At 46.3% G+C, this 20,511-nt stretch overlaps 1 protein-coding gene across 7 annotated transcripts in view; it reads right to left on the bottom strand.

Moving 5' to 3' along the window:
• Positions 1 to 379: 379 nt before the first annotated feature.
• Positions 380 to 20,511, bottom strand: part of PRC1 (protein regulator of cytokinesis 1) — a 65,984-nt gene continuing 45,852 nt past the window's right edge. For 3 of the 7 annotated variants that reach the window (XM_082253232.1, XM_082253234.1, XM_082253237.1), the window contains 3 exons: positions 20,093 to 20,278; positions 4,727 to 4,767; positions 380 to 1,244 (listed from right to left, as the gene is read on the bottom strand). In XM_082253232.1, coding sequence (XP_082109358.1) covers positions 1,196 to 1,244; positions 4,727 to 4,767; positions 20,093 to 20,278 — 276 coding nt within the window. In that variant the 3' untranslated portion in view covers positions 380 to 1,195. The remainder of the gene's footprint in view (positions 1,245 to 4,726; positions 4,768 to 20,092; positions 20,279 to 20,511) is intronic. The other 4 variants (XM_082253236.1, XM_082253238.1, XM_082253233.1 and 1 more) reach the window with 3 other exon arrangements.

Below are 20,511 nucleotides of genomic sequence, written 5' to 3'. Positions count from 1 at the left end.
CACATCAGGTTTTCCAACACTGGCTCCATAAAATAAGGCCGACAGCTCCAAAGCTCGTAAATAAAAAAACAAGCCAGTAATGGTAGCTCCCGTTTTACGCTCCCATGTAAAAAGTTGTTGGGGAACACTTCTTTCCCCGAACTAACTGAATCAAAGGAAAGGTAGCTTCATTAATGTTGCATGTTAGCAGTCAAGCTACCCACCAGTATACCTTAAAAAGTTAAAAAAAAAAAAGATAAAAATTAACACTGAAGTTTAAAGAGTGTTTACAAGTAAAACGTATGCTTAAAGTGGAAGTTCAGACTAAAACTATAATCTCTAAATCCACTTGCAGCCCCAACCTAAGACTAACCTATATAGCCCTGTTAAGCAAAAATCGCCATACATACCTTTTCTGAAGGCGCTCAGGTCCGGTCTCCAGCAGCGGAAGCTCTGTGCAGGAGACAGCTGACAATGGCAGTGAAATGCCTAGGAAGTGGCATCACCCATGGAGTTACTATGGGGCTTCTGTTGTCAGCTGCCTCCTCTGCACATGCCTACACAGCGAAGCTGCGGCTGACAGTTCAGCGTGAGACTGGACCGGCTTCAGAAAGGTTATGTATAATGATTTTTGCTTTACAGGGCTAGATAGGTTAGTCTTAGATTGTGGATGCCAGTAGATTCAGAGATTTTAGTTTTAGGCTGAAAGTCTTCTTTAAAAACCCTTCCAACACAAACTGCATCACAGCCATCACTGGAAAATAAAACCATTTGTGGAAATGCTGTAGTGACATTTACATGTGCAAAAGGTGTTTAGGATTAATTCAAAACTAAGAACCGTATATATACAAATAAAACATTAAACCTTGCAGTGAGAACTGGAGCCAGCATATCCATGTCCAAGGAATATAGCACGCTTAATATACAGTACAGCTTGAATAAATGCATACTACCACTTGACAACCTTCAAGAAAAGCGTATAACGAAGTGTTTATCTTGAGGCCAAGGTTTCTCAATAAGCTAAGAGATGAAATTACAGTGCAAAATTAGCATGGGCTTCGGTGCAGATTTCCCGTCTGCTTAGAGTCCTGAAAGGCACCGTTCTTCAGAAAGAACCCGAACTATATACACTGCGGCCACAGCAAGTGGCAGGCGATGCAAAATGTACATCTGAATCCATGTCAGTCTGGACACTACATATTGGATATTGTAGAGTTCAAGATTCTGGGGTTGGAGTCAACTCTTGTAGCTTTTGAAAGTTCTCGCTGCAAAAGAAAAATATTCTTTAACTGGAGGAAAACAAAGGAGAAACATGAAAAAAAACTTGCAAATTAACATCTTTGAAAAGTTATACAATTTTAAACAAACATCGACAGAACATGCCAGACTTGCAATGTAAAGCCAGAGTGCCATTAACTCTGCACTTTTAATTAGTAGTATATTAAATTTATGTGATCGGATCATATTTCTGGATTAAGCTAAATTCAACCATTTGTACGCTTTTCAAAAATGTTCAATGCAATAAGTGTTTAAAAAAGACTGACAAAAAGAGTGATAAAAGCGATTCTGGTCAGATGCTGTATAGGAAACAGAGAACCCAAAGCCAAGCTTCCTTTAGGAACATTTCTGATAAAGACAGTGGCCATGTATTAAGGGAAAAGCAATGGTCAGTGTTAGCAACAGAGGCAAAGCTGATCAGATACATTTAACACTTGAGGGCTGCTTGTGACATGTAGTACTGCAAGTAGTTAGAAAACATGGCGAGATCTAGTGGCAAACAAAGCAGAACTTCAAATAACCACTGTAATGCCTAGTACACACGATGAGAAAATCGGATGAAAAATACCGCTTTTGGAGCGATTGTCGGGCAATCTGATTGTTAGTACACAGCTTTCGAGAGTCGATCACGTCAGTTCATGCAAAATTATCCAGAGACAATCATGAAACATGTTTCGTACAATAACAGAACAAACAATTTTCGTGTAATCAGTACAGTATTCATCCATAAATAAAAAAATAAAAAAAAAGACCAAGGCCGCGCATGCTCAGAAAAGAAAGCATACATTACATCATGCGCTGGAAGTTGTATTCTGTCTTACGAGAATCATTTCATACCTAGTAACCTATTGGTTTTGGAAAGGACTAGCATGAGGGGAAAAAAAAAAAAAGGACGATAATTCATCCAATATTTTCATTGTGTGTACCAGGCTTAAGGTTAGGAGCTTTCCATTGCGATATATTCACAGAAATCAGGTTTAAGAGACAGAAAAAAAAAAGTTTTCTAAAAGATATAGCCAAAGCGAGCACTTCACAAGCAGATCATCATCCCCACAGAGGATACCAGGTGCCCACCAGTCAGCTGTTAAAGCAGAACTAAACCCACAGATCAGTTTCCCAAAAGGTTACATTTAAGGAACGCCTTGAATAATAAATGTTACAGCTACTAGTGTGCTTATGTTAATGTTCAGCCAAACTGTTAAGCCATGAAATGTTGGTGTTATAACTGATCACATGACATCAGTTATGACTTGACATCAAATAGATAGCAGCTTTCCTGGTAGTAAAAGAAAGGAGGGTTTAGTTCAGTATTAAACTGAGCTCATGGTTAGTATACCACTAAGTGATAGTCATCATTTATATCATACTGATCAGTCTTCCTACATAAAGCAAACCTATTTTTATTTAGAGCAGTATGTTGTATTTTTATTTAATATGTATAGCCATTTTTTGTTTTGGATAGAGTGGGAAAGGTTTTCAACCCCTTTCAGGTTTTACTTCAGTCCAGAGCTTCCGTAGAATGGTTTCCCTTTACTAACTGTTCTGTCGACAAGAAAACCGGAAATTAAGGAAACACTTCAACATTTTTAAAGCGGTTTAAAAAAAAAAAAAAAAAAAGAAAAAATTCAAATACTGTAGGCTGCTGACCTTTAATAGTAGGACACTCACCTGTCCAGGGATCCAGCACTGTCCTCCCCTGAGCCGACCCTTCAGCTGTCTTTGGCATGTTTACTTTGGGATGCCAACTGTGACTCCTTGTGGCTTTCCCACTGCACATGCACACTTTGTGAATGGGCCCACAGCTTTCTCTGAGACCTGTGAAATGTCCCAGATGGATATGAGGGAAGAGGCCAGAACTTCCACAGCGGTCTGACCAGAAGTACAGGGGGTACCTGTCAAAAACAGGTACCCATGCCCCCCCCCCCCCCATCAAAAAGAAAGAAACAAAGGCTGACAAGCAGAACTTCTCCTTTTGGTCTAAATTCACTTTATTTAAAGGAGATGTACAGCCACAGCTCATTTGGCTGTACATATCCTATAGATCACAGGAGTGCAATTCATTTGGCACTCCTGTGACCCGCTTTCAGCAGAGAGCAGGCTGAAGTCCACTCTCTGCTGACGTCACAGAAGTCGGTCTACGCACCACAACAATGGAAGTCGGGATCCGCCAGGTACCTGGACTGACACCTGGCTCAGCCTCTGAGCCAGCCGCTGAGAGCCTAAGCCGGCCGCTCCTGCCCCTCCATAGCCCAGCACTCCAATGAGCGAGGAGGGGGCAGAGCAGAAAGCTGCTGACTGACCGTCAGCAGCTCTCTGCTCAGGGAGCTGTCAGAACCAAGTGATCTGCGGTGTTCGATCGATCGGTTCTCAGTGTAGAGGCGCCGGGGGACCGATGCTGTATCCACCTAGGTAAGTATAATTCTAAAGAAAGAAATAAAAAATAAAGCCATACATCTCTTAAGTAGAGCAATGCCAAAACTTCTGTCAGCTTTTTATTGTTGTCAGTTTCCCTGTTGCAGATTTTCCCTGACTTCCTGCCCTGTAAAAAAGGTTGTCCCCAGAATAGAGATTTGTGGATAATCTCTCTAACAGAGCCCCCCAAACAGCAGTAAAACCTGAAAGGCATTCTAACCCTTGCCCACTATCCAAGCAAGAAAAATAAAAATGAAAAAGTTACACTACAACTACTGTACATCTTCCAGCAGGAGTAACAGACTCCCGGCTGCTGCTCACATTCAGAGTTTATGAAAGTCTAGCAAAACAAAGCATAGCTTAGAATTCTTTTCTTCTTCTTCTCTGTCCCTTCTGCTAGGGCGATTTTTTTAAATCTTAAATAAATTCCTCTTTGTTTTGTTACACATTACATACTCTTCCTAGATGAACTTCAAGCACATGACTATTGTACAAGTTCTAATGTTAGATGTAATTTTTCAGATTTACAGGTTTGTGCACAAAAACATGTAGCATAAGGTTAGTTCAGAGCTTAGGTTAAATGTTAGTAACAAAGCTGAAAGAGAAAACCAGATAAAAGATTAATATTTGCATGGTGGTAGCTATTTGACACTGGACATATTTGTTATAAACAGACAATGATCAGACAACACAAGCGGGTGGTTAGAACAGCAACACAGTCAGGTTGAAGGATCCTATACACATTTATCTTCACAGGTTCTAGAAGTGTTATTAGTAGGGTGGATGTATGGGAGAGAGAGTGGTAGTCCTGTAAAATGGGCTATGAACACAAGGGTGATATACTAGTGTCAGATTTTGTACAGTTCTTCCTGCAGACCTATCCACAGGTTCTTAACATTTTAAAGGAAAACCAATATCCCACTGTCCTAATTCTTTGGGTATCGTTACTCTAATCCCAGGAAATTGTGTAGAATGTATCAAGCTTAGAAAAAGAACAGAGATCACCTAAAATGAACCCCATAGGCATGCAGAAAACACTTGTGTTCTGGATACAGACCTGGAGGAAATGGTTGTAGAATCAATGTGTGTGGAATCCCTCTACAAATACAGAATATCAGTGAAAAAATGTAGATCAAATTCGCCAATATGAATTTGTGTAAACAATGTGTGTATTCTGTGTGATCTGGAATTTTAGAAAAAATAAACCTAAAACTACCTAAAGCTTCCTTAGTGAATGTAACATTAGAACATATGGGTTTGAGTAATCTGTATACCATCATAATCCAGCTTTTAGAAAATGAAAAGGGATGACTGAAGGCCAACACTGCAACTGGACACACCATGCTCAGTACAGACGCAAACCTGAAGAAAGCAGCGGACCTCCATAAACGTTTCCAGTCGCCATTAAGGATTTTTATACAGAATGTAGTGACCCACAAGAGAAAAATGCTTACCTTGAATTTATGTTGCTTGGTTTCTCCCTGGCCGCTGCAGGTATTCCACACTTCTTTGTGTGTAAATGACCTGCTCACTCCCTGCTCTCTGTGGTTCTCTTGCCAGCTCCTGTAGCGACAAATGAGCAAGCAGGAGGAACCTTGGCATGTGGCAGGGTAGCGGGTATTTGACCCACATGACCAGTCTGTAGTGTCTTGGGAGAAGCACAGCTGAGGAACTTTAACACATTGGCAACAGAGCATCAAAGGCCAACAGACTCAATTAAAAACAAACGGGAGACTGCCTGAAGGATCCAATGCCTGAAGCTGGCATCAAATGAGGACGCAAAATCCACCTGGTAGAATTTATAAAACTGAAGACCAGGTGACAGTCTTGCAAATGGGAAAGTTTGAGAGTGCTTTTAGTTCTTTTGGCATTATGCAGAGTGCACTGAGAGCGGAAAGGGAGGAATCTGATCCTTGAGACCAAAGGCTTTATATGATGGTCAGTCTAGGGCACCCAAAGATGGTGATGAGGAGCCAGTGTACCCTTATGGGAATCATCGGGATAACAAAAAGGAAACCAGTTTTCCTGAAGAAGTGGTTGAAGTTCAGACTTGCACAGCCTGAACTACATCCAGAAAATTGAGGAAAGGTTTATTTTGGTGAACTGGAGCCAGAATGAGGGACAGAAGAATGTCCTGGTTGAGGTGAAAGGCAAAAAATACATGGGAAAGGAAAAAAGTATTGGACCCTTATACCACCTTGTCCCTATACAAAACCAGTTGGGTTCCTTGCAGAACAAGGCCATCTTGTAGATGAGAAGATAACAAGAAACCCCACCCGATGGAGTAGGAGTAGAGAAAGGAATATCTCTAATTGGTTCATACTTCTCTTTGAAGCACAGAGAACCAGTCCCAGTGGGAGCTACATGGAAAAACCAAATCAAAGATAAACCAGGCAGAAAAACCTGTCCCTTAAATTGCAGAGTTCTGTGTGAACTGGAACACTGATTGGGTTGTCGCAGCTGACCGAGGCCCTGCACTGCTCAGCCAACTGGAGAGCTCTCCAGGTCATTCATATCCAGCCTGAATGACCAAGCATCTAAAGAAGGACCGCAGAAATTTCTAGAAATTCAAGGCTGTTGTAGAGAACGCTATCATAAAACGAAAAAAAAAAAAAAAAAAACTGCACTCATTGGCAGACTAGAGAGATGTTCTGAATACAACTTATCTAGAATGAATCCACTGGCAGCTGTCGATACTTTGAAACCAAAAGATTTGCAGAGCTAAAAAGGAACCATCAACTCTCCTGAGGACATTCGAGAAAGCTGAGGCATGATGGTTCTAGGTGGGGGTATCTGGTGCTGACCAAAAAAAACGGAATTTTTGTAAAATCTTACCTGTAAAATTCCTTTCTCTGAGTCCTCCGACAGTCGCCGCCTCTTCATATTCGTCACATATGGGGTATTAGACTTTGCTCCGAAGGAGTAGCTAGGCAACAGAATATGTTAACAATAAAGCTTTTAACATATCCCACCCTCAAGGGGTGGTCCCCTCAGTCAATACCCTCCTACTTCCTGCAACCATATCTCAGTTTTAGTGGAATAGCAGTAGAGTATACAACCAAACCCCAAAAGAGGGGCGGGGGCGGCGACTGTCGGAGGACTCAGAGAAAGGAATTTTACAGGTAAGATTTTACAAAAATTCCGTTTTCTCTTACGTCCTCCGACAGTCGCCGCCTCTTCATATTCGTCACATATGGGGACGTCCCAAAGCAGTGCAAACATGAGGGGTGGGAAACGCATCCGCGCCGAAAGGCAACGCAGTCTCCGCATCAAAGAAAGGAACCTTACCAAAGGAAGGAAACCAGCTGGGCAACAGCAAAAAACAAGTGCTCAACAGGAGCAATAACCCAGGAAAAGACAAAAAACCAGGGGATACAAAACTTATCCCAACAGCCAGGAGTCCCCAACAAGGGACCCTAGGGAACAGCCGCACTAAGAACCTTGCGGCCAAAGGAAGCATCCGCCGATGCCTGAACATCTACTTTGTAGAATTTTGTGAAAGTGTGCACGGTCGACCAAGTCGCCGCCTTACACACCTGGGCTACAGAAGCCCCATGACGACAGGCCCAAGACGTACTCAAAGATCTAGTAGAGTGCGCCTTCACAGGTACAGGAGGAACCTTGCCCTGCAAAGCATAGGCCTGTTCAATGGTCTGCCTGATCCATTTGGCGATGGTAGAGGCCGAAGCCGCCATGCCCTTCCGAGGACCCTCTGGAAGAACAAACAAGGAGTCCGTCTTTCGAAAAGACTCAGTCGATTTAAGGTAAACCCTTATCGCCCGAACAACATCCAGAGAATGCAATCTCACCTCCTTAGGATGTTTAGGCTTCGCGCACAGCGAAGGCAAGACAATATCCTCATTAAGATGGAATTCCGAAACTCGTTTCGGAAGAAAAGAAGGATTAGGTCGCAAGACCACCTTATCCAAAATGAATAACCAGGTACGGAGACTTGCAGGACAAAGCCGCCAGCTCCGACACTCTGCGAGCCGAAGTGATCGCCACCAAAAAGGCGACCTTTTTGGACAACATAGACAACGAGATCTCCCTGATCTGTTCAAAAGGAGCACGTTGTAACACAGATAGAACGAGATTCAAGTCCCAAGGGGGCAGAGGATCCCTCCTAGGGGGAACCAGATGCCGCACACCCTGAACAAAGGTGCCAACCAAGGAGTTGGAAGCCACGGGACGTTGAAACAGAACGGCCAGCGCAGACACCTGACCCTTTATTGTAGCCAGCGCCAAACGCTGATCAACACCCGTCTGAAGGAAAGACAGCACACGGGACACCGAGTACGTGCGGGGTGAAAACCCCCTGGACTCACACCAGGCAAAATAGGCCTTCCAAGTACGGTAATAAACCTTCCCCGAGGAAGACTTCCTCGCGTTGATCAAAGTATGAACGACCTCTGGAGAGAGACCCTTCTCCTTCAGGACCTCGGTCTCAACAGCCAGGCCGTCAAAGCCAGCGACTGTAAAGCAGGATGGTAAATCGGTCCTTGAGACAGTAGATCGTCTCGAAGAGGCAGACGCCACGGGGCGTCGACCGCCAGATTCACGAGGTCTGCGTACCAGGACCGGCGAGGCCAGTCCGGTGCCACAAGAATCACCGTGCTGCGTTCCGAGTGTAACCTGCGAAGGAACCTGGACAGCAACTGAATCGGTGGAAACGCGTACATCAGCCTGTACTGATGCCACGGGGCCACTAACGCGTCCGACGCGTCTGCCCGAGGGTCGCGCGTCCTTGTCACGAACCTTCTCACCTTGTTGTTGAGACGAGACGCGAACAGGTCCACATCTGGAAGACCCCACTTCGCGCACAACATCTGGAAGACAGCCGGGTGGAGAGACCATTCCCCCTGATCCAGGGTCTGGCGACTCAGATAGTCCGCCTGCCAGTTCTCCACCCCCGGAATGTGAACCGCCGTTATCGCCGGGACATGAGTCTCGGCCCAAGACAGAATGTCGGCCACTTCTCGAGCCGCTCGGGTACTCCTGGTGCCCCCTTGGTGGTTGATGTAGGCCACCGCCGTGGCATTGTCAGTCTGCACCCGAACCGGGCAGCCCTGCAGCCGGTCCGTCCAGCGATGAAGACAGAGACTTATCGCACGCAATTCCAGAATGTTGATCGGAAGGGAAGACTCCCCCTCCGACCAAGTCCCCTGGGCGGACAGAACGCCCAGAACTCCACCCCAGCCCGACAGGCTGGCGTCCGTGGTGATCACCGTCCACGAGACAGGACGAAACGACTTGCCCCCGGACACCAACGGGGACTGGAGCCACCACAGAAGGTTTCCTCTGGTGCGATGACTCAACGAGATTTGAAGATCCAGAGATTGAGGTCGCCCGTCCCACCTGGACAGGATCTCCGCCTGGAGACCCCGCGTGTGAAACTGGGCGAAGGGAATCGCCTCGAAGGCCGAGACCATCAATCCCAGACATCTCATACACGTCCGCAGAGACGAGTGTGGAACGTCCCTGAGGGACCTGACTTCCTCCTGGAGAGTCCTGAGTTTGTCTTCCGGCAGGAAGACCTTCGCCTGCACCGAGTCCAGAATCATTCCCAGGTAGGGAAGACGAACCGACGGACTCAGTGTCGACTTTGGAAAATTTATCGTCCAACCAAACTCCTGCAGAGTTTGCATCGTGACAGACAGGTCCTTCTCCAGACCCTGGCTGGTCGCAGACCGAACCAGAATGTCGTCCAGATACCCCAGGACAGAAACGTCCTGGGCCCTCAATAATGCCAGAACCGGTGCAAGCACCTTGGTGAAGACCCGCGGCGAGACCAAAAGGCAACGCCACGAACTGGTAGTGATCCTCCGCAATGGCAAAACGAAGGTACCTCTGGTGACCCTCAAATGGGGATGTGAAGATACGCATCCTTCAAATCGATGGAGGCCATGAATTCCCCCGGAACCAAGGCAGCCACCACCGACCGCAGGGATTCCATGCGGAACTTGCGAACCCGCACAGAGCGGTTCAGAGCCTTCAAGTCCAGAATTGGACGAACCTTGCCCTCCTTCCTGGGCACGGTGAACAGATTGGAATAAAACCCCCGAAATCTGTCCCGATGAGGCACCGGAACCACCACTCACTGAGCCCTCAGGTCCCGCACCGCCAGGTGCAGGTCCCGCAAACGCTCTGGAGACAGTTGAAGATTTGAGGGAAAAAATCTGCTCTCCGGCCGAGAGAGAAACTCGATCTTGTAACCAGATCGAACGATTTCCTGAACCCATCTGTCCCGCACACGGGCCAACCAGGGCTGAAGAAAACCGAGCAAGCGTCCCCCCACCCCAAAACTGGGTGAGGGCGCCCCTTCAGGCCGAACTGTTATGGGCTGCAGATCCGGATTGGCCGGACTTCTGTTTACCAGACCAGGGCTTCTTCTGAGAGCCTTGACCTTTGAACGGCTTGCCCTTGTAGTGCGGCCGAAAGGCACGAAAGGACCCCTGAGGGGGCCGAAAATTAGCATGCTTCTTCCCAGAAGCTCCCTTAGCCTTGGGGAAATGGGGCAAGAGTGCTCTTACCCCCGGTGATCCCCTTAATCAACACATCCAGGGACTCCCCAAAAAGGCGAGACCCATCATAAGGTAGATTGGCTAAGGTCTTACGTGAAGACTGGTCCACCGACCAACATTTTAACCAAACCAGGCGGCGAGACAACACCGCCACGCTGTGCACACGTGCAGCCAACGGAACCAGGTCCAGGTCCGCATCACACAGATACATGACACCCTGGTGGATTTGATCCACCATATCCAGGGTCGCCGGCGAGGCCGAGTCGGCCACTAGGACGCGCCTAAGCATCTGCGTCCAACTTGCGATCGCCTGGGCCACCATGAGAGAAGCAAACAGAGCCTTAAGCATAGAACGCGTAACAGAATAAGTATGACGGGCAAGAGACTCCAGTCTCCTATCCGTGGCATCACGGAACACAGGGGAATCCTCTGCAGGAATCGCAGTGGCTTTGTTCAAAACCGCAATTGCGTGATCCACTGGGGGAGGCACACACCACCTTTCATCAGTGGAAGGCGAAAAAAAGGATAACGCAGCTTGAATCTACTTGGTACCGCAAAAGGTTTGCGCAGATTGCGCCATTGTTCCTTAACAGCGCGCTGAAAATCATCATTGCAGGGAAAAACCTGCGGCGTCCTGCGTTTTCTCTGCGTCCCATAAGCCGCCAAGGCGGCGGGGGGACACACTTCGTCCTGCAAACGCAGCGTTTGCTTTATGGAAGCAATCAACTCATCCATGATTGCAAGCTCTTCAGGCGAGCCAGGGGGAGAATTATCAACCCCCTCAACTTCAGCCTCCACCTCGGACCCCACTAGATCAAGAGAGGAGCGGGACCCCGATAAGGAGGCCCCCGCCATAACAGCCCCATCACCTTCACCCTCAGAATCAGAGGAAAGAGCAACTCTGGGCCTTTTAGTAGATTGAGCAGCCACCAGCATCTGCACCTGAGCAGCAAGGCCAGCCACAATAGTGGCTAAATCCCCCCCTGGGGGGGAAACAGCGGTCCCCTGGCTTTCCACCAATGCTGTAGGAAATTTGCCCTCCTGAGAATCCATTGCCTCTGTAATGCCAGACAACAAAGGGTTAACTGCCCCTTTTAAGCAAGCGCGGCAAGCGCAGCCCACCGCACCACACTCAAGCACAATAAGACCCCCACAGGGAATATGCAATCTGAACACAGGCAATGGATAGCAAGAACAGAAGGATAAAACCTGAGGAGACCCTCGCCGCTGCCTCGATCGGTGTTCCTGGAAAGAGGAAGTGATGCTGCCAGGGCGCTCTATGTAAGCCTATGGAGGCTACAAGAAAATGGCCGCCATGCATGTAAAACATGCGGCCGGAGCGAGTGTAGGCAAAATGGCGTCATTTGGCGCCGAAACCGCCGCTCCACAGTGCATTAAAACACACATTACATTCCAGTATCAGAATACATGTCAGATCGCCGCAGCGATCGCTGTATATGCCCAAACATGCCAAAAAAAAACATGCCCCACAGCACACAGCTTCACACACTGACCAGGCTGACACACACAGTGTCACACAGCTCCCCCCCCCCCCTTGCAGCCCACAGCATGCAGCCGAGAGATAGGGAGACAAGCAGTGTGAATAGAGGCAGGTTACACAGTCCCAGACTGACACCCCCCCAGACAGACAGGTCCCCACATAGATACACTTACCTCACAATGGCGTGGGGGACCCGCACAGGCGAACAAGCCGCTGCACATGAGGCAGGGAGAGTCGCATTCAAGACGCACAAAATGGGGGTTAAGAAACCGCACAGCGTCCAGTGAGGTAGCCACCTCACCAATCATCCCTGCACCGAACAGGGATGGGTCGTTCACTGTGCCAGGAGCGTTACCTGGCTGAACGCTCGATGGCAGACTGGGAAGCCACTGACCCACGACCTGCGACCAGGGGGATCAGCCCGAGACCCAGTCCGCATGATCCTCTTCATCAGAAGAACTAACTAACGCTGACAAAAATAACAGCTAAGCAAAGGTAGAGAGAAAACTCAAACAAAATTTTAAAAAGAAGAAAGAGTCTGGGGCAGAAAGCCCCAGCACAGAGATAGCCAGCCACTCCTGACAAGCTAGACATTAAAACTGAGATATGGTTGCAGGAAGTAGGAGGGTATTGACTGAGGGGACCACCCCTTGAGGGTGGGATATGTTAAAAGCTTTATTGTTAACATATTCTGTTGCCTAGCTACTCCTTCGGAGCAAAGTCTAATACCCCATATGTGACGAATATGAAGAGGCGGCGACTGTCGGAGGACGTAAGAGAAAAGTGGCTTCAAGAAAAGTAGGTTGGAAAAAAAAAAAAAAAAAAAAAAACTGCCATGCCCCCCCCCCCCCTTAATTATAAGATCTAAATATATCAGACCTGTATGGGAAGTTCTGGGGAGGAGTCAGCTGTAGAGACCCACTTTAAAATATGGTTCTGTTTAAGAAACTCAAGAGAACCAGTCAAAAGGTCATTTAAATCAATAACATTATTACGTGTGTGGCCATCAGAATAAAACAAGTATATCCCAATAGGATTAAAGTAGAAAAATCAGTGGCCTCCAAAAATAATTGCCTCCATATCCGTTATTTTTATATTTTTATCCCAGGACACCACTGCGCTAGGCTAATTCACCAACGAACAATCAAAAGGTTGCAGCTCTATAAAATAAAAGTATAATCTAACGAATCACAAAAATGTGACCCAAACACATCGTAAATATCAGAAGAACATAAGCTTAATACAGTCCATATGCAAGAGTCCAAGTGAAACACAATGCTGCAGTTCCTGGTGCTCAACAACAACTCAGGTGTCACCACAGTGATATCCTCCACCGAATAGAAAAATGCAAACTCACCAGAACCATATGCTGTCTAAAATTATAAGACAGCCAATACGCAATAGCAATAATATGATATTTCTCTGGAAGTGGTGTCAATAATAGATTTGTGCGCTCCCGCGCTTTCAAAACGATGTCATCACACAGGGTATTCAAGCGGATTATGAAGGATAAATCACCAAGCATGAGAAAAAAAAAAATCTCAGTGTAGCATTTATTAAAAACAAAATGGTAAAAATAAAATTAAAAAAACACAAACTCACTGAACTTTAAGTCCGTGATCAGAAAAAAAAACAAAAACAAAATACTGGTACAAATCCATAAGCAAGGTCCATAAAGTGCAACACAACTAGTGCAGATAATGGTAATGCACTTACTGTGAAAGACGCCAAACGACACGACTGCGCTAGGCTAATTCACCAATGCAACTTTGTGGTATGGTGCGTAGAAACTAAAAGGAGGCTTGGCAGGTTTCACTGATGTTGTATACCCCAGGAGCCCTTTAGCTTCATGGTGACTCAGGAAGGAGGAGTAGGAAAGGGTCTGGCAGAGAGTGATGTCCAGCAAAATAAATAAAAAACAGGAAAGCAGGAACCTTCAGCCAGACATGGAACTAAACCATGGGAAAATGCGAGGACTGCTTGCAAGCAGAGCAGTAACTTGCGAACCAGGAGAACCACTGGACACGACATGCACACTAGCAGCCCGATGCAGAGTGGCAGCTGAGGGGAGAAGAATCTCTTGTCTCAGATCTTGGGTAAAGAAAGCATTTCAACTTCAGGAAGGTGGGAAAACGGTGCACCTTTCGAGAACTAGGGATCAAAGATGGGGAATTACCCCCTTAGATACATAAACAGTGCTGGCTGTGGCTGATAGAAGAACTAAGAAATACTGATAAAGGCATTTTTTCTTTAGATACTGGTTAACAGCTGCCAGGAATGAGCTGTAGTAAACCCTGCCACTTTGGTGGAAATTACATCAGGTGGTCAGGTGTAGAGGTAGAGCTGTCCGGAGAACTGGAAGGCAACAGAAGTAGACCTGGTGCAGTTATTGGGAAAGGAATTGGGACAGGGAAGCCAAAGGGGAAGTCGGAGACAGTAGCAAGGCGATAGAAGGGGTTACTTTTGGCATATCTCCAGATCTGAGGAACCGGTGTGTAAAGTGAGCCATGGAAGCAAGTATGACCCACAGAATAAGCAGCTAGTTCCTTCTCCAACTGGAAATAGCAGGAGTGCATGAACTTCATTTTTACATGGGAAAATTTCACTCCGACTTGAAGATCATGGAAACATATTTAGCCTTCTTTCTGACTATTAACAATGGAAGAAAGAACAAAAAAATGTAGACCAGTAGGCCTAGAGAGTTCATACAAAGTCTAAACTTATGGTGCTTGGAGGTGGAGCAAATTATTATTTTTTATTTTGTGCCCAACCTCCAATATGGAGGATTTATATTTCACAGGGAGTGACGTCATCCCCAGTTGACCAATCAAAATGGCTAAGACTGGCATCTGGCAAAAGCCAAGGAGAAAATGCTGGCAAGGGAAGCAGGACCATTAAAGCAGAGGCAAGTATTGTTACTTCAGTTTAAATATAACCGCCAACCAAGGTAATCCTTCAGAGATCAACAGCAGAGCACACCCCATGCACCTTATTGCCAAGACTTAAGCGGGTGGAAGATATTGCTGGGTGTTATAAAACCTGCAAAATCAAAGAGGCAGGCCTTCTCAGTTATTAGATAAGGGGTTCCTAATGACCAAATGTCTAAAGTAACATTGAAGTACCAGTGTTCTTTTTCACATCGGTCCCTGCGTCTGTGAAGCCCCCTTGGATCCTAGGACAAGGCTTTTTAAAGGTTCTCAATTTCTCACTGAGTTGAGACCAAGTCCCACGCCCCATTCTTAAAGTGGACTTTTCCCCACCTTTCACTAAAAATCACATTAGCATGCAGCTTTAATGCCAATCTTTTTTTTCTTTTTTGCTTTCTGGTTTCTCGAGGCACTGGTGATATAGCCCTGGCCTCACAATTGCATCATGGGTAGTGCCTTTCAGGGAGTTCGTTTATAAATGAATCTCACATGATGTGCACCATCACAAGTTCCAGGAGGCAGATCCAGAGTTCCTGGCAGAGTTTCATGGGTTAATGGAGATAGATTCATCTGCTTTTAGTGAAAATGGCCATTGTGAGAAAAATAGGGAACAAAACAAAAATAAGGTATGCAAAGAATAATGGGATTTTTGACTTACTGTAAAATCCATTTCTCTGATGTTCATAGACGAACACAGAACCTGATTCTTCTTAACCATTGGGTTATACTGCCCCCTACAGGAGTAGGACACTAGGCAGGAAAAAGCTTGACTACGCCTATAAGCAGTCCCAGGGGGTATACACCCACTCTCAGCTATAGGCACTCAGTGTTGCTACAAGCAGTGTCAGAAGAAAGTCAACTCCACAGAGGGGTGGGTGCTGTGTCGGTCAATGAACATCAGAGAATTGGATTTTACGGTAAGTCAAAAATCACATTTTCTCTTTCGTTCATTGAGGGACACAGCTCCTGATTCTTCTTAAAGCGGTTGTAAACCCTTTGAAAAAAAAAAAAATAAAAAAAAAAAACCTGCAAGACAAAAGGCATAATGAGCTAGTATGCATCGCATACTAGCCCATTATGTTTAACTTACCTTAAAACGAAGCCCCGACACGGACCCCCGGACATCGATGCGGGCGCTGCCATGATCCCTCGTCGTCTCTTCCTGGTTCGGCGGCTCCGGCGCGCTGATTGGCCGGAAGAGACGGCTCCAGCGCGCTGATTGGCCGGAGCCGCGATGACGTCACTCCCGCGCATGCGCGCGGGAGTGATTTTTCCGGCAAGCTCCCGGCAAGTTAATTGAAGGTCCCCCCCGGACCTTCAGAGTGCATGCGCCGCTCGCGCGAGCGGCTGCATGCACTGTAAATATCTCCTAAACCGTGCCGGTTTAGGAGATATTATTTGTACCTACAGGTAAGCCTTATTATAGGCTTACCTGTAGGTAAAAGTGAAAAAAAGCGGGATACAACCGCTTTAACTATTGGGACTTCTCAAAGCAGTGTTAAACATGAGGGGTGGGAAACCATCAGAAAAAAATTCAAGGCTAACCATAGCCAACCAGGTAACAGAACTCAACCATAAACAACTGGAGCTCACCTGAAAAACAATACACCCTCAAACAGGACCAGGTCCTCTAAACAGCAGCCAGGAAAACCTTGTGGCCAAAAGAAGCATCCCAAGATGCCAACACAACCACTTTACAAAAAACTTTGGAAAAAGGGTGCACTGACGACCAGACGGCCGCCTTGCAAACCTGAGTCACTGACGACTGAAGACGGAAAGCCCAGGAGACACTAAGCGCCCTAGTAGAGCGCGCCTAAACAGGGAAAGGAAGAACCTGACCCCTGATGCAATGAACCACCGCCTGATCCATCTGGAAATGGTCACAGAAGAAACAGGCAACCCTTTGAGAGGTTCATCCGTGAGCACAAATAGAGAGTCTGACTTCGTAAAAGACTCCGTAGCTGCCAGGTACACCCCAATTGCCCAGACCACATTCAAGACATGCAAGGCAATTTCCTTCAGATGTTTTGCCTGGACACAGGGAAGGCAACAATATCTGCATTCAAATGACAGAGACCACCATAGGAAAGAATGATGGACAGAGGCAAAGCACTAACTTATCCTTGTGAATCACCATAAAGGTGAACGACAGGATAACGCCGTCAGTTTCGACACCCTGCATGCAGAGGTGATAGACACCAAAAGAAGGCCACCTTCTGGGGCAGCGTAAGCAGGGAACCTCCCGAATATTTTCAGAGAAGCTTCAGTAGAGCTGAAAACACCACATTAAGATTCCAGGGTGGCAACAGAGCCGCACTGAAGGAACCGAAATGTTGGACACACTGAAGAAAAAAAGGTACGCACCAGGGAGTGTGTGGCCAAAGGTCGTTGGAAAAAAAGACAGCCAAAACCAGATACCAGACCCTTGATGGTCCTCAAGGCCAATTTCTGTTCAACCCCCCATTGAAGGAAGGTTAAGATCCAATCCACCGAGAAGGAGCGAGAATGAACCCCAAGAGACTCACACCACGCAATGCAAGTCTTCTACATACGATGGTAGATCTTCCTAGAGACAGATTTCCTAGCTTTTAACAGCGTAGGAATCAAAACGCCTAGCAACCACTGCGTTTTGGACAACCCCACTGTTTTGTGGCAAATTGCCATGGTAAGCAGAATAAGGAAACACTTGCCACATCGGAGGGCCTGAGGGTGCCAAAAGGAACCGGTGCCTCTGACGCAGCATCAGCCGCAATCTCCATTTTTAAAGTTTCACGCACTGGACACAAACAGTGCATCCACCAGCGCCTATTTAAGCACGGCTAGAGGAGCTGAGGAATCATCCTCACTATCTGAGCACTCGGGGTGCGAAGACACAGACCAAGTAGGTACTATATACTGAGCTCACCCCCACAACAAATCAGGGGATGCCGCCGACTGATCCCGCAAGGGGACGCCGGCCAAGGGTCCACAAATGGACCACTTATTAGACCCTGCAAAAAAAACAAGGGGGACCCCCTCCGAGCCCTCCATAGAGGATATAATAGGAAGCGGACGTGCAGGTAGGGTACCCTCGCTAAAAAAAAAAAAAAGAAAAAAAAAAAAAAAAAAGGCAGGTGCCCCACACAATAATGAAGGCAAGACTCATTAAAAATGAAGCGCCCCCACAGCGCCACCTGGCCCAAGGGAGGTGCCAGGCTGACCATATGGCCCAGCAGGCCGCAGCCTAAACTTTGTGCCACAATTACACGGATCCTCAGCCCAGCAGAAGCCCAAAGAAGAGTGGGGGCTTCAGCTACATGCACTGGGGCCGCCAAACTCAGTCACAAGGCCTAGTAGGCCACCCAGTTGTGCCGACCACCCAGGGGCAGCGGAGGGAAGAAGGATGCCCAAAAGGGAGGCAGTGGCTTCAGCCACGCTCACAGGGGCCGCCTCACGTAGAGTAGTAGGCCACAAAGCCGCGGCCTAAATTTTCAGCTAAAACCGGCCATGTGAGGCCTGCGGATGCTAAACTATCCGCTCCCCCAGCCCAACAACTGCCGCAGGGAGCCCAGAGGACATCCCTGCTCTAGTCACCAACCCCCAGGATGGCAGGTAACCCTGCTCAACCCCCCATTGCGCACCAGGAAAACCCGGACAGCAGCAACTCCAACCAGCCCTCCTTAAGAGCATGTGGCAACAGCCACCCTCATAACCACGGTGTGCGGTCTGCACACGCTCGCTGGCCATACTGGGGGGACCTAAGGATCTATATTATCCAGTTCATCACCCAGTCCGGCACTTGATTGTAGTTCTCACAGGAACAAAATAATAAAAAGAAAATAAATTTACATTTAAAATGAAAAAAAATTGCCAGGACCAAAGATCTACAAAGTCATTACTCCTGACTAGGCAGAAAAAAACTGAGTGCCTATAGCTGAGAGTGGGTGTATACTCCCTGGGATAGACAATAGGCGTAGTCAAGCTTTACCTGCCTAGTGTCCTACTCCTGTAGGAGGCAGTATAACCCAATGGTTAAGAAGAATAAGGAACTGCGTCAGTCAATGAACGAAAGAGAAAAAATAAGCTTGCAATTATCTAAAAGGTATGCATCTGTTTGTAGATTTTTCTTTACTAAATATTTATAACGGTGCCTTTGCTGTCATTTTTAAGATACGTATGCAATTCCTTTTTAAACTGGTTGAATATCAAAGCCTCTTAAAGCAGAACTAAAAAGGTTGATACTCACCTTTCCAAAGTTTCCCTGTGTGTCAGTTTTTGGTCACATTCATTGACCGATACAGAATGAGGTCACTCCTGTGCAGTCATTCCGGTACCTAGTAAGCTTAGCTGCATATATGCAGCTCAGTGTACTTTCTTCTGCTATAAAGAAAAAAAAAAAAAAACCTTCCTGCTCACAATATATAAAAGCAGGACTTTAGCTGCACTTTAACTGTCCTTAGGGGCTATGGCATTTAAAGAAATGTCAGGGGACAAGGCTTTGTGAAGTAAGCAGGTGGGGCCTAAAGGATAAGTTCACCTTTAGTAGCATGTTACACCCCTATTTAGGATTAACATTCCCCTTGTCTGCACGAGGTATGGGCAGACAACTACACCGACAGTCTGCAGGAGCCTAAGATTGCACGCGCTGATTGCTGATCGCGGGTTCAATGTTTTACAGACTCCAGAAAAAAAAAAAAATGGAAAAAAGGTGAACTTATCTTTTAAAAGTAACATTCTATGCTAAACCTAAATCTTTTAAAAAAAAAAAAAAAAAAAAAAAAAAAAAATTCTCACTCCCTTCCCCCAACACCTGTAAGAAAGACGTACATACCCATTTTCAGCCTGCTCCAGTCATGGGATACCCTGTGACAGCCAGCTCCGGCTGCAAGGGAGAGAAAGGAGAGCTTGACAATGGCTGGATAAAGCCTGGGGTAGTGGCGTCACACATAGGTTCCTGTGGCCCACCTATTGCTGGGGTGCTCCCCTCCTCTCCCCTGCAACTAGCTGGCACAGGAGATCACATGACTGGAGAGGCTTTAAAATAGGCAAGCATAATAAATATATATCACAGTTTAGTTAGCATAGGTGTTAGGAGGGAGGAAGGAGCTTAGGTTTGGTCTGGAATCCTATTTCAAACTTAGAGAAAACATTTCAGGATCCAAGGTGCTCCACTTGTATATGACTGTTACTTACATTAGGCACTTTCTACCCCAGGTCTGGTTCACTTTGGAGAAGTTTAGTCATCCATTTAGTCTACAGCGGGTGTGCAATGAATTACAGGGCTATGTACATGCACTGTAGATTATAAAAAGGTTTCAACAGTGTGATCAATTAGATATTAGATATATTTATCGAAATTCCGAACATTTCCCTTCAAAGCAACTGAATAATTAACCCTATAACTCCTTAAGTACCAACTCTCAGGTTTTACAGTATATTCCCCTCTTACTGACTGTGTGCTGAGGTTTGTGGTTTTCAAAGAAAATGTGAATTACCGCAAACTCAGAATAGGTGCTGGCAACAGAGTTAACGCTGTGGTTACGCTGGGCAGGAATTGAGAGGTGGCACCCACCGCTTAGAGCGGTTCCATTTAACGTGGACATGTTTTCTTTGTTCTTCTCAAACTTCCTTGGCTGTGGAGTTTTGAACACTCTGGTTGGGGTACGGGTAGGAAGTCCGGGCTAAGGAATAAACAATATTTGTATGGGATTAAAAAACAGTAAAATACAAAAATTAAAAGGTTTTGTAAACAGAAATGCAACAGTGCATCTTATAGACAAATGGCAGAATTTAGGACTAATCACTAGTCAATGCATACGTTACTTCCACTCATGCTCTAATGCAAGTTTACTTTAGTGACATGGAGTGATACAATTCCTGCCGTATCTTTACTGCTGCCCGTGACCATGGTATG

Source organism: Pelophylax lessonae (assembly GCF_965119305.1).
Source record: "Pelophylax lessonae genome assembly, chromosome: 4".
In the NCBI taxonomy this organism is placed as follows: domain Eukaryota; kingdom Metazoa; phylum Chordata; class Amphibia; order Anura; family Ranidae; genus Pelophylax; species Pelophylax lessonae.
The sequence above is the reverse complement of the archived record's forward strand: the minus strand, read 5'-3'. Positions and strand labels throughout refer to the sequence as shown.